Source organism: Alligator mississippiensis, chromosome 12, assembly GCF_030867095.1.
Source record: "Alligator mississippiensis isolate rAllMis1 chromosome 12, rAllMis1, whole genome shotgun sequence".
In the NCBI taxonomy this organism is placed as follows: domain Eukaryota; kingdom Metazoa; phylum Chordata; order Crocodylia; family Alligatoridae; genus Alligator; species Alligator mississippiensis.
This window is the reverse complement of record NC_081835.1, coordinates 58,113,892-58,127,766: the sequence shown is the minus strand read 5'-3', so window position 1 is coordinate 58,127,766 and position 13,875 is coordinate 58,113,892. Positions and strand designations below refer to the sequence as shown.

Below are 13,875 nucleotides of genomic sequence, written 5' to 3'. Positions count from 1 at the left end.
GGAAAGGAACACACCTGTCTGTATTGCAGGAATGGAATCTGCAGACACTATTTAAAACTCCATGCTCTGGGAAAAAAAGGAGTTTCTAATGAAACTGTTGCCAGAAAGAACCCTAGCTCTAAAGATGTAGCTGTAAAGATACATCAATAAAAATGCATCCTCTCCCTCTCAAATCTACCTAGAGAAACCAGAAGAGCTGGAGCCATGTTTTCTTGCCACTTAAAGCAAGCCAAGGACACCAAGTCATTGGCATATCAATTCTCATTTAACCACAATAGCTTCTTCCCAACACAGCAGTCTGCTCTTAAGTAGCTAATACTGATTACTGTTTCTACATTGGATGTCTTATATTAATGGTGACTAGCCTACAAAGTATACATTGTTTTCAAGCTGTTCTATGCAAGTCCTGGTTACAGAGAGGTACAACCAACTCAGCTTTAGCTACTGAACTCCAGGGTTGGTGATGATCCATGGTTAAATCTCTGGAAACAAGGACTGGATACTGATCAATATTTTATTGGCTTTTAAGTGAGGGACCCAGGACTGTAGCCCCTCCCCCTTGTCAGTAGGGTCCCTCCTCACCTGTAGATAGTGCTGAAGCATTTTGCGGCTATGCAGAAGGGAAGTACAGGCTTGGCACAGGTAACACAAGTTCACCTGAAATAACCACAAAAAAAAAAATTCTTAGAGGGTAAATTGAATCCATCTACCATCTCTCTCAGGTACAACTTTGAGACATCTAAATTTTCTACTCCCAAATCCTCTAACAAGCCTAAATTATGTGATTATTATATCCTAGGCTTCCAGGGTGGGGGTTGGAAAATCCAGTCCCAACAGAGACAGAGGTGCTTCAACCAGAGATCAGGCATCAGCAGAATGTTCAGATTTTCCCAGACACAACTGACACCAAGGTTCCAGCCTAGATGCACTGAGACACTCAATCCTCCAAGAGTTACCACCGCTCAGCCCTGGTTAATCTATCCCTCTCATATAACTGTACCTCGTTCTGCAACTGAAAGGCTTCATGCTAAAAGAATCATTTTCTTTCAGTGGCCCCACTTAACAACAGCTTCAGTGAAAGGGCTCTCTGTTAGCCACCTGCTAGCTAGCATGACAAAGTGTGTCACTTTACCTGCATGTCCCTCATGAGCTGTGGCAGGTGGAAATGCCACTCTTTGATAAAATTGGAGAGCTGAAGAATGAAGCCAACAGTGTGATCAGCTTCTTCCAGACAGGCCAAGCTCTGCACAGTCCGTACTGCATTCAGGCACTGGAGACAGAATAATTGAGATGACTGCCACAGCACAAAAATATCCATCCCTTCCTAGAAAAAGCTGAAGGTGCAGAGATTTACCCCTAGGGCCATGTAAGTACACTTTAATAAGGAAACAGCAACAGAACAACTACAGGCAATGACACAGCCTCCTGGACTTATTATGGCTTAAAAGTTAGCCGGCCGACCCATTTGGCAGGTAGTGGCAGAATAAGACAACTACTGTGCTTACACACACATGCAATTAACTCCTACCTTAGAATAGAGTTTTTCAGCAAATTTGCATCAATTTGGCTGATGCAGGGATTTAAGTATTGAGGGAAATGAGCTGCCCACCTGAATCGTGACGGAAACCTGACTGCAGCATTTTTGTTACCGGAGGGACTAAAAACTATTTTTAGAGGTGAGCTCACCCTGCTGCTTTTTTTCCCAAGCAGATGAGTCACAGACTGAGATCTCACTCAACACTTCCTGATGCTGCTGTTTTGAGTGGACACATGAAACAGTTACAGTGGAATTATAACCTGGCAAGTAAGAGCAATGAATGTGTATTGACTGGCCAGGATCTAGCAGCCTAACAATACATCCATCACCTGCCCGGCCACTGTGATTATGGTGGAATTAATCTCCCCTTCTCTTTATCTGTTTTTAGATCAAGCTTTCTGAGGCAGGGATTGCGTCTTTATCTAAGTCTGTCCAGCACCTAACATATTCTGAGCGCTGCTGTTATTTACATAATAAGTGGCAACATAAAGAAGTAGGGGTGAACATACTTGGAGAATCCTCTCTTGATGGACACCCACAAAGTCCAGTGCCTCTGTCAGGAAGTTGTACCGAAGTGTCTTCAGAAGGCGCTCCATCAATGACATAGAGAGACGATAGACCCCAGGCCAAGAGGGGGCATCCAGAGATTTCCGGGATGAGGCAGGCGTCTGAACAGACCAGCCACAAAAAATAAGATTTACTTATACTCCTGCTCCCACAAAATGACACACTCTTTTCACAACAGCATGAGAAATTCCAAGGTCCAGGGTGATGGTGTTCACCTTCTAAGTCCTGGAGGCTGTTCTGCTAGCCCTAGACTGAAGAAGGCATTCAGGCCTTCCCAGTGAACTTCCCTATGAGTTTCAAAAGCAAAAAGAGACAGCACTCACCTGAATTGTTCCATTACTGCTAAGCTGATATACACTCAGGAGGGGCAGGCAGACACTCTGCGTGACACCTGCTCCAGCCACAGCTGCAGCTCCCTGCAACACAGAACAGCCACAGTCAGAAGAGGTACCAGACCTCTCTAAACTCACACCCATCTAAGCTGAATTCCTCTCCCCCCTAGACAGTACTAGTTTTCATAAAAAGATCCACAGGACTGCGTTATGTATCACCACCAACATTGTGTTCGACTGGAACAACCTTGGGAAAATGATCTCTATTCCTCATCTTGGACAATGATGAACTTCAACAAATAAGTAATGCATTACCATAGCTGCAGAGTGACCAGATGCCTATGCTTCAGTGCTGTTGTATCCCTATTAGCCATGGTGTTACATTTGCATGGCAGAAGGTATTTAGAGAGAAATGTCTTGATCTGAATTACAGGTCTTCTCTAGGACAGAATCAGTTCTATTCCTCTATCCTAGACAAACCATTACTCAGGAATGGAAAAACTGAGGAGGCCCCTGTAATTCCTCCCCTTTGACAGAGCTGTATTAGAGCTTTATTAGGTTGATAGTGCCAGCATACAATGGAATGAGAACAACTCAATTTGAAATACAGGCCTAAGAGCAGAGCAACAAGTTCTCTTCTATTTGCATTTCTCACCTGTTGTGTCCTAGCTAAGGTAAAGAGTAGATGCAATGAGGCCTCTGTGAAATGAAGGTTCTGTTTGACTCTCAGGCTGATTTCCAAGGCTGTGAAAGTAGTGGGAAGTACAGGGACCTTTCTAGTAACCTGCAGCCAGTAATCTCCATCTTCATCTATTTCACAGAGTTCCTTTGCCAGATGCAGCCCCAGAACACAGACCTGCCATAAGAAGGAAAGGGGAGGATACAACACAGATCCCAGGATAGGGAAGAAAAAGGACAGACATTACAAGACTGTCAGGAAACAACATCCATTGGGCATTTACTACTGGGATCCAAACTGTAACTGCTGCACATATGAATTATGGCATTTGTAACCCCTTCCATAGCACTGTACACTTAGAGGGCTGGATAAGTAACAACTGTGACAAGGCTCCTTAAAAAAGAAGCAGCAACAGTCAATTTCTTCCAGTGCCCTACTTGGAGGAACATTGGGCAGGTTGTAGCTGTACTCACAGCCAAGGACAACCTGCACACTGGAGAAAATCAGCAGTTGGGAGATGCGGGTTCAAGTCCCAGCTCTGTCACAGACTTCCTTTGTCACCTTAGGAAAGTCATTTAATCCGTTTGTGCCTTAGTTTCCCAAGTAGCGTGTGCTTTCAGAGACCCAGGACGAAATGGTCCAACATGCTCATACAAAAGAAGAAGCAGACTTCCAAAGAGCATTTTCCAAGTAATGGTTGTAGAGGAGGAGAATAAATTCACCCCATTTTCTACTACGTAATAACAGGTACATAATAACTGATACGGACAGGACATGTCATGGTGCATAGCACGCAGTTTTGTTTGCATAGTAAAAATATGGCTACAGAGAAACTAAACAATCCCCTTACCCCATCTCGCTGGTCCTTGTGTTTAACTCGGGAGACATCATCTGTTTCCATACTGTCCTTGTCATCTGCTGAGTCTCCAGAAGTCAAGTTGTGCCTCGTCTGATCAAACAGCGCAATTACCTCATCTTGGATTGTCTCACAAACACTCATCACCAACTGGGAGTACTGTGGGATCTCACTCACTGTGGGACACATACAGAGCAGACAATGTTTCACCACATCATCCTAAGATATAGGTTTCCAATTTAACTGGTACACTAGTTACATGTTCAGGTGCTGCACTTTCTAGAGTCAATATGTATTCAGTTTTCATTTAAAAATCTACAAAATTGTAAGATACTCCAGAGGGACCTACACAATTAGCCACAAGCTTAGGAGGATTCCATGAGGGGATAGAGGATACTCGTATTAAGAAAGATAGGTTGTTTTTATTTATAAAGGTATACAAAAACCTCTTATGCTTCAGAGCACAATGCAGATGCTGACAGGGGCAGCAGTTACCTACTGCTGGGATTCTTGCATGTTTTTTCTGAAGCAGCTAGTACTTTCCACTGCTAGAGATAATACTAAATCCAAGGGACCCGAGAATATGGCAATTCCTGTATCCAGCAGACACCTAGTTCCTGCTCGGGGAGTCCTCAAAATATTAATTTCACATCAAACCTTACAATCAACTGACCCACCTTCCACACATTTCTAGCTGATTGCAAGCCTTCATCAAGTGTGAGTGTTAAATTAAGACTTTCTGATTCAATGTGAATGCCTTCCAAAAACGTGTGCAAAGAGATGGGCTTTGCAGCATTCCCATCATGAGGCCAAAGACCATACAAAAGATCAAATGGTAGATTGCCAAGCTTTTTGAAGCAGGGATTTGCCTATAATTCATCACTATACAGGACCTTGCAAAATAGGAGTCTGACCCTTACTGGGGCCCCTGTGTACTACACTATAAAAAAAAAAATGAATGAGAAACTAAAAGAACAGCTCACACTAACTGAATATTCCTGATTTTGAAAAGATAGAGCATGACACAAATGCTTTCATAGTGACAACTCTGATCTTGATAACCTTCCTTGGGTCAGCTCACCTTTCATCTCCTTCATCTGCAGGACAGTGATGAGAGCAGAGAACACTTTGGCCTTGGTCTTGGTCTTCTCCATCATCTGCTGATCCGCCTGCAATACTCCCTCCAAAATCTGCGTCAAGGAGTTTATGATTTTATCCACAGAATTCAATTCACTGACAACAAAAAAGGGAGAGCTCTTCAGATTAGACAAAATTCCTTGCTTAACATTTTGATTGTCACTAATTTGTGTGAAACATGCCTGTGAAGTTTTCAGATACAGTTTGCGCTTTTTCAGCACAAGAGACACTCCATTTAAGTTACCTCAGGATCTCCTCAAAGACTCCCCCCTCCAGGAATTTGTACTGCAAACAGGGTAAGACTACAGGCTCTTACTGTGATTCAAGTTTCCTTGTTTCATCTCTCCAATAAGAAAGAACTCAAGGCATTAAACTATTGTTTCACAATAGAGTTTAGCAGTAGACATTATCAATATTACCTTCAAGGTGAAGAAGTCTGTCATTCCACAGGTTTACACAGTAAGGTATCTCCTTTTCTTCCCAAATCATCAAGGAAATTCTGGCTATAGCAACTCACCTGGACATCTCCTAAGGTCTTACATTGATCTGTGACTATGAACTTGCCTAGCAAAGAGCTGTCTGAACAAGATACCTACCTTTTCCACTGTCTGAGCAGAATCAGAAGAAGGGTGCATAGCATAGATCCCAGCTGCAAGCAGGATACTGACATGGGAACCAGCAGCTAAGGAGAAATACCCCCATAGTTACAAATGCAACATTAGCAAAGAGAAAGAAAAAGAGACTCAGCACTAATATACAGAGTACTAACTAGTGCTCCCCTCCCTGCTGGACTGCTAATTCCAAGCAGACCTTGCAATGAACAAGCAGCATGGAGAAACATAGCCCATGCTATAAAACAGAAGGGGTTTACATTACTCTCTGTTATTAAAAAAAAAAAAAAAATGATGTGCCACGTAATCTGTCCTTCACACAGCTAAGGGAATGAAGAGCGACTTCCACTCCAGTGAAGTGTGGGAACCTAGATACTAATAGCATAGAGCTAGACCAGTCAGTCAACAAGACAGAACTCCCAGAAGTCAGGCCACTACACATCTTAACAATCAACTGTAAAATTCTGTTTATAAACTCAACATCTCAACTTGCAACCCTTGTGGAATGGGAAATCTAGTACATTGGATTTCATCTTGTTTACTAAACCAGAGTTTCCTCCTGCCATTGCTTGAAAAAGGAGAGAAAGAAAACTCTCCCACAGGGAAATACCTGCCTAAAACATCTGCTACAGCAACTGCCAGTCTGTCTAAAAGGACTCCAGAATTTGGAGATGTGAGAAATAAAGTCTTGTCTTCAACAGCAGATGAGACTACTGCCTACCACGCTGACTAATAGTTTCACATAATTTCCTTGTACTCCCCATATGCTTATACCCATCTGTTGTTTTTTGTCTTACAGATTTTAAGCTTCTGGAGACAGAAACCCTCTTTTTGTTGTGCCTGTTCAAAGCCTAGCACAACAGCACCTATGTGCAATGGTAATACAAATAGGAAGGTAGCTGAAATCAGGACATGGGATTAAAGCCAACAGTTTCTGACTTTCAACAGCTTGCAACACTGCAGGAGTCCTAGTCAGAACTATCTGCAAGGTCACACAATGGCCAAGCAAATCAAATACAATCAGACAGAGCTGGAAAGCAAAATTATTCTAGAGAGGGCCTTTTGTTGCAGCCTCATCTCAAAGAATCAAAAATGATGAACCTCAGATAGGTACAGGATGGAGGTCCTCTTAGCACAAACAGGCAAGAAAACTGCACACACAGTCTAAAGCTGCAATTTATTGAAAGACCACATGCTGAAACACAAATACTTACTAAAGCCTTGGTTCCACTTAGCACATCCAGAAACAGCTGCTGATGGACTGCAGAATCAGTCAGATGCATTATATCTGCCTACGGAAAGCAATGACAGAGCTCAGATTAATCATATGCAACAGTAAAAGCTAAATTGTATTTCCCATCCAGCATGAACCCTATTGTTTTTATAAAAATAGAAACTGTCAGTGATAGTTGTTATTGGCAAAAATCAACACTTCAGTGACTGGTAACTGGGAGCAATATATACATTGGGAATCTTTATCATTTTATCAATATCCATTTAATTACTTACAGCAGTAATTACTGGAGGTAGACAGTATTACTGGCTTCCTTTACACTCCTTTAAAAATAGTTTACCATTTCCTCACCTCTTTGCGCGCGCGCGCGCGCACACACACACACACACACAATATGCTAGTTGTGATCAGTCAGTAAAAGAAAACCCAGACATAATTCAGTTGTAAGGTATTGGCAGCCATCTAAATCACAAGTATACATAACAGATTAACAGAGAGAAAAAAAAAAAGCCTGATCCTTCACCCTTCCACCTGTGGCCTCAGTAAGAAGAGTCAAAACATTAATTTTATGTCAGTGACATAGGAATTAAAAATAATGTCAATGTGGCTCTTACATGACTGGTAGAGATGATCAGCAGCATCCGCCAGGCTGAAATCAGCATTTGATATTCTGTCAGGGAGGCACAGCTGGTACCCTCTGTCTCTGCCACATGATGTGCCAGTGACTTCACATATCCTGACCAGTAAGCAAAGCGCTTTTCGCTAGAGAATTTCCTCAAGGTATCTTTTAGGGACTGGTCCAGTGAGCCCCTGACAAAATCAAGAGAAGAAATGAGATGCATCTTCACTTACTCCTTGGTCAGAGAACATGCACCCTCTGAGACTCATGTTGGAAAGTCATGGACACAGCAATGTGGGGTAAAGATTATTCCATATATTAGAAAGAACTCTGAAGAGGACTCCTCTGATTTCATCAAATGTCACAGAGTAGAAGTAACCCCTGGAGAGAAAGCACTAATATTTTTTAAAATGTCGTTTTTTACTTAAGCCTGACCTCTCAGAACACTAAACAGGAAAGTAACTGACCTGAAGAGGGGGATTTTGTACCCAAATGCTTATCTAAATCTCTCCCAGCTATGCAGCTGGTCCAATAAAAGATACTGCCCACAGAAATCCTTGCCTCACAAATGTAAAAATATCACATTCTTACTCAGAAAGTTAGCTCTTTGCATGCATTCTTGATGACTTCAGGAATAACAGGAAATAACTGCATTTCACTCACAGGCACTGAAGGACTTCATCCTCAGTGTAAAGTGTCCTCAGATATACTGACCACTTAACAAAAGAGCAGATCACCAAACACTCACTTGACTACATAGTAGATCTCCAGGCAGATGATTTTCATGATTAAGGCACAGGTGTCCAAGACACTGAGCTACAAAGAGGGAATAAAAGCAGAGCATGAGCAGGTTACTCATAGCTCCAGGTCAGATCATGCCAGACATTCTGAGTCCTGTCCAACAAGAGCAGAGTTTAGGACCATGAAATTCAGAGTTCTCCTTCAGGCAAGAACACTGATGCTGTGCAAGCAACCCAGATCTCCTGCTATATTTGGACATTCAAGCATTATACCAACAGGGTTAAAAGTTCCTTCCTCTCTTGGGCAGAGGGAGAAACATAAGGAAGATTTAAGACTCATGCCTGTTCAATCCTTCCAAGAAGGCTGATGGAATCACAGCTGTACCTCCCAGGAGAAGGACAAAGCCATTAGGGAGGCATGATGATGGAATGGGTTCTGTGAAAGAGCAGCTGCCTCACCAGACAGCAGTTCATCTCTTCTCCCAATCAGGGAAGAGAGCCTTGTTGAAATATGCACTGCAGTGAGATGAAGGATTAGTATTTCCACAGAGAAAGACAGAAGCTCCCAAGATGGAAAGAACCTCAGGACACCACCATGCTGCTAATCTGGCTGAGGAGAGAAGAGATTGCTCTAGGTATACACTATACTTCACACTTCTGGAGTACTAGTTCTTTACAAGCCAGTAAAGAATGAAAGCCTCATCCCCGTGTTGGGGTAGATGTTATCTCGATTTTACAGATAGGGAAGGAGAGGCAAAAGTTTTAGGAAACTTTTTCTACGGTTACACAGCTAGCCTTCACAAAGGAGTTGGAAACAAACCCTAGGACTCACTTCTCTCATCTATCCTTAACCAACTTATCAAACTCCCTCTTAAGGAGGAAAGCCACATAAACTATTCACTTCCACTTAGATAAACACAGTTACCTTTAGGTCCTTATAAACACCTCACCTCTGATGTTTCTGAAGGGGGAGCAAGGATCCCAAACAGGGGGTTGGTTAAATTTTCCCAAAACTTGGGCCTGAAAACAGAACACAAGCAAAAATAGTGTAAGTTTATCTGTTTTGTCTCTGCAAAAGGCTTAACTGCAATAGCCTGACCTGGCCAGCCTTTAAGTGTAATCTCCACTGCTTGAGAAACGTGGCATTTCACATACTGTATATATAATTACATTCACACACTGTATTTTGGTTTTAGGGTGCTTATTTCTGAAGATAAACAGATGTCTGGAGTTTGTGACAGGGCAAAGAGAAAGCTCCACACAAAAACTTCACAGTCAAGAACAGTATAGAAAAGTAAAGACTCACTTGGTCCGCAGAACAAGCATAGCACTATCCCGACGGTCCTGCCACAGAGCATGTAGGAACGCAATGGCAGCACGGTGCAAGAGGGGAGGACACCAATATCTTTCCTGCTGCTTAGAGTCTATCAGCTCCAGGACCACCTGGAGGCAACTCCATTCCCCCAAGCTGAATTCCTAAAGCAAAGGGGGGAAAAGTAATAAGGTTATCTATATATAATCAAAATACAGACATCTTCTGTTTCAGTGTGAGACTCAGTTCCATCTAAGTAATACAAAGGGAAGCAAACCTTGACCACAAGCGGTGGGCATATATTTGATGTGTATGTAATACAAAATGCTTATAAAGAATTTATAAAATGTTGAGGAAAGGAATAAACTGTTTTCACAAGTGCAAAGATGAACTTACAGAGCTGAAAAAAAGAAAACTGAAGAATGTTACTATTACCAAGTCTGAGTAAAGACAAGTCTTGGATAATGCAAAAGATGCTCCTTTGGTTAAACCAGGTTACACTGATACTGGGGGTATAACTTAGATGCCAGAAACATCCTTGTATTACATGTGCACACTGCATTTTTATCTTATGCATATTAGACAACATTTAAATTGAATAAAAATTTTAATTAACACATGTGGAAACTTGTACAGATGCATCCTTAACTGAACTGACTGAAAAAAAAAAACAGTAACCCTACATGCAGACAAACAACTGGTATTGTACCTTTGACCCATCGTCCCCATCTTTCACTTCCAGGTTCAGGAACAACTCAATAAGCCCAGGTTGCGTCTCTACAGCAACTGTGAGGAATTCCAAGATCATGACTTTAATGCGCATGTCCTCAATCTTACTCTGAAGTCGAGTCAGGAAAGCATCACGGATAGCAGCAGCATCACTGCCAAGGCAGGCATATACAGACATAGGAGCAACCTGCAAAAGGGAAGAGATGCTGGGAAATGAAAATCATTTAACTCTGTGGTGCTTCTTTTCAATATGAATGAAGCCTGTAGTTTGCTATTTGAAGTGAAAATCAAGAACACTCATCTTTGAGTGAAGGAGTGAGGAGGAAGTCAAGAAATAGTTTTGATCCTAATGAAATGTGGAAGACTATTAAGTTTTTCCAAGTTCTGGTCACCTCTTTAGAATTCTGCCCCTTGCCTATTTCATCAGTAGAAGAAATATGAAGGAGAGACAGAAAACTAGGCAGATTTGGGTTGATAAACTTTGAAAAAAAATATTCCAAACTGCAGCATTCAAAGCATTTCTGTAAAACCTAGACAAGTTTCCAAACTTAACAGGTAAAATTTAGGGGCTCTTGAAAAGTTTTAATATGGGATTCCTCTTCTGGACATGACTGTAAAGCTCAAAGTGAGAAAGATTACAAGTTGAATCTAAGGATTTGTCTACAAGGGGAAATAAGTTGGTTAAAAGTTCTCCCTCCTCTTTAGAGGTTCTCATGCAGTTGCAGAGTGGCCTTAGATCACTGGAGCAAGGAGGACAAAGCTACTGCAGTCCAGATCTGAATGAGAAGCCTCCACATGGGAGGTTTAACTCTGTCTATTTGGGGCATACTGAGCTCCCACCTTTAGTGCCTTATGTTTCTTAAGTGTCCCTACGTGGTCAAGTCCTAAGAGGGTCACTGGACAGACAGTTTCAGTAACAGAATTAGCAAAGAAAGTATATGAAAACTCTTGTGAGAGACTGATCTTACCGTAGCCAGTCGTTTAAGCAGCTGGATGGCAAGGCGTGGTAGTGCTGGGTCATGCTTGTGGTAGATGTATTTGGCCAAGACAGCAATCAAATTGTTCCCATGAGCACCTGGGAGAACATAAGTAAAGTTACAGGGGAGAAGTTGGAATGACACTGAGTCTACTTTAAGGGCTCTTCTCAAGACTGCGATTATTTACTGGGCAGTAATTTTCTATACTGGAAAGGAAGGAAAGTTGCAGGGAATGAATTCAGCCTTCTGACAAACCAAGGGAGAAATCCAGATACTGATAGTATCTACTGAATCTCTTTCAGCCCTTTTCTTGTTAGAACACAAAAGGAATGAAAATAACACTACCAGCTCATCTTAAAGAAGACCTAGTGGGGCAACAACAAGTATTAGCGTTTAGGGCCCCTCACTGCAGCAAAAACATTAATGTCTGGAAGACTATCATGGCTGAGTGGGGAGCAAGAGAAAATCAATCCCGGTCTTTACTCAAAAGTGGGCCCACCATTATATGATCAGCACTTAATAGCATAAGAAGAAGTTATAAAGGGAAATAGACATGCTAGTAAATAATCGCCTGCGATGCAGATTAGGCTAACATCCTTAGTCTAATTCTTTGAGTCTCTGTGTTGGAAGAGGAGAGTGCCCTTACCCTTTCTGGTGCACAGGATGAGAACAGCACTACTTGGAAAAGTCAAACACAATTTCAAGAAGTTACAAGTTAATCAGAAATAAGGAACAAGCACTGCTTCCCAGACTGACCAACAAGGAAGTACGTACCATGCTGTGTGAGAGCCTGCTCAAGTGGGGATACCACACTAGAAGGAGGTTTCAACCGGATGACGTTATTAGTGACTGAGAATGCCAACTTAACCGTCTGGATCAGCAGCTGGCCCTGGCCCAGCGACTCATCACTGTGTTGCCAAAAAGAAGTCAAGGTAAATAAGTCAAAATCAACTCTGATGCTCTCACTATTTGTACAGTACTCAAAAATCTGCATATTTAGGAACATGAAGTCCTACCAAACTAGGGTACAGGCTATAGAAGGATTGTATTCACTCCTACATATTATGTGAGCATTGAAATATACAATTCCAAGAATACAATATATACACAAGCTATATTGCTTAACCAGTCCTGAATTTAACAGCAGCATAATAAAAGTGTCATACCCTTTTTCTTTGTGCTGTGTAAGAAAACACTTTCTTGGGGAAGTGAGACTTTCATGTATGTCTTTGGGTCTACCTACATAAACTGTAACTATACAGAGACTCATATAAGATTCACAGCTTCTCTCTGGAAGAGCTATCTTCACTTATACTTGAGAAGCTGCCTGGGCTATAAGAAAATGTGAAGCCTATTTTAAGCAGAAGTATGAGATATGGTAAAGCCTCTAGCCTACAGTCTGAGACTCGATGAAAAGGCAATGTTTGTCCAAAAAAGGTGTGAGATGCTTCTACTAGCTCTTTATTAGGTAAGAGTTCTCATATCATGTTAGATGTTTTGCAGTACATAGTTTAGCACACAGTTTTTGGGGGGGGGAATGAGTGACCTATATAACAAAGGAGAAAACTGAATGGGAAGAATGATGGTAAAGAGAAACAACAGGCAGCAGGGGAAGGGGGCATTATCTGGGGAAAGAGTTTGAGCTGCTGCAGGAAACATTACTTTCTATGTATTTACTTCTGAGTATTTAATCATTTTTTCTAACAATGAATTTATGAAAGCTGAAACCTCTGGTAGCTCATAGCACAGGTTATCATAGTGAGTGCAATATTAGAAGCCTCTTGAAAATGGCATGTTCATGGAGATATGAATTCTGCTATATGAATAGATGCTGATGGATCCATGAGACCTCTAGCTACATTAGAGCTTTCCAGTTGGAAAGGGGAAATTTTCAGCATTATTTTTACAGAAGTATTAGAAGAAATACTTAGTGACCTGCTATCCTTTCTCCACCAGAGAGCCAGATAACTAGCCTGGCTGCTTGTTGTATGTGCTAGAATGGGGTGGCTACGGTAAGGTAAGAAGAAGGTGAGGAGAAACAAACAGCCGTAACTGGGACAGAGTCATCCAGAATTCAGAACGGGAGTTTTGGAAGGAAGGTCACCCAAGCTTTGGGTGTTAGGCTGGAGGAGGTCTCTATAGGAAATGCTCAGTATCCTTCATCTGAACCACTGGTTTCGAAGCTGCTCATGCTGAGATCAACAGTCCCTACTCTCCAGTGTCTATGGGAATTTACTTAAAGCCCCTACCTAAAGTTAGCATCCTATGGGCACAGCTCGTAAGTTCCTAGAACACAAGACATTTCCTCTCATGAAATTTAACTCTACAGACATGAAATGCAACTGATAACTTCCACAAAAAGCTTTAAAACCCTAAAGAAGTTCAATCTGTCCCAAATACAAGTTTTTCCAAACAGCTTGCTAAAACAGTCCTATATATCAGCCCTGTCTGAGAACTAGTGTATAAAACAAATACAACATTTTCAGAGTAAACCACTTTTCAATTACCATAAAACAAGACAATCCTAACAATTTTAAACTCCTAC

General features: G+C 41.7%; 1 protein-coding gene across 4 annotated transcripts in view; it reads right to left on the bottom strand.

Annotated features, from left to right (window-relative positions):
- The window catches only part of NUP188 (nucleoporin 188), a 42,347-nt gene that overhangs the window by 3,524 nt on the left and 24,948 nt on the right, over nucleotides 1–13,875 (bottom strand). For all 4 annotated transcript variants that reach the window (XM_006272301.4, XM_006272300.4, XM_014610603.3 and 1 more), the window contains 16 exons: nucleotides 12,105–12,238; nucleotides 11,322–11,428; nucleotides 10,334–10,540; nucleotides 9,619–9,788; nucleotides 9,263–9,332; nucleotides 8,321–8,388; nucleotides 7,568–7,763; nucleotides 6,934–7,011; nucleotides 5,705–5,790; nucleotides 5,053–5,204; nucleotides 3,966–4,147; nucleotides 3,092–3,292; nucleotides 2,428–2,520; nucleotides 2,047–2,205; nucleotides 1,133–1,270; nucleotides 583–657 (listed from right to left, as the gene is read on the bottom strand). In XM_006272301.4, coding sequence (XP_006272363.2) covers nucleotides 583–657; nucleotides 1,133–1,270; nucleotides 2,047–2,205; nucleotides 2,428–2,520; nucleotides 3,092–3,292; nucleotides 3,966–4,147; nucleotides 5,053–5,204; nucleotides 5,705–5,790; nucleotides 6,934–7,011; nucleotides 7,568–7,763; nucleotides 8,321–8,388; nucleotides 9,263–9,332; nucleotides 9,619–9,788; nucleotides 10,334–10,540; nucleotides 11,322–11,428; nucleotides 12,105–12,238 — 2,116 coding nt within the window. The remainder of the gene's footprint in view (nucleotides 1–582; nucleotides 658–1,132; nucleotides 1,271–2,046; nucleotides 2,206–2,427; nucleotides 2,521–3,091; nucleotides 3,293–3,965; nucleotides 4,148–5,052; nucleotides 5,205–5,704; nucleotides 5,791–6,933; nucleotides 7,012–7,567; nucleotides 7,764–8,320; nucleotides 8,389–9,262; nucleotides 9,333–9,618; nucleotides 9,789–10,333; nucleotides 10,541–11,321; nucleotides 11,429–12,104; nucleotides 12,239–13,875) is intronic.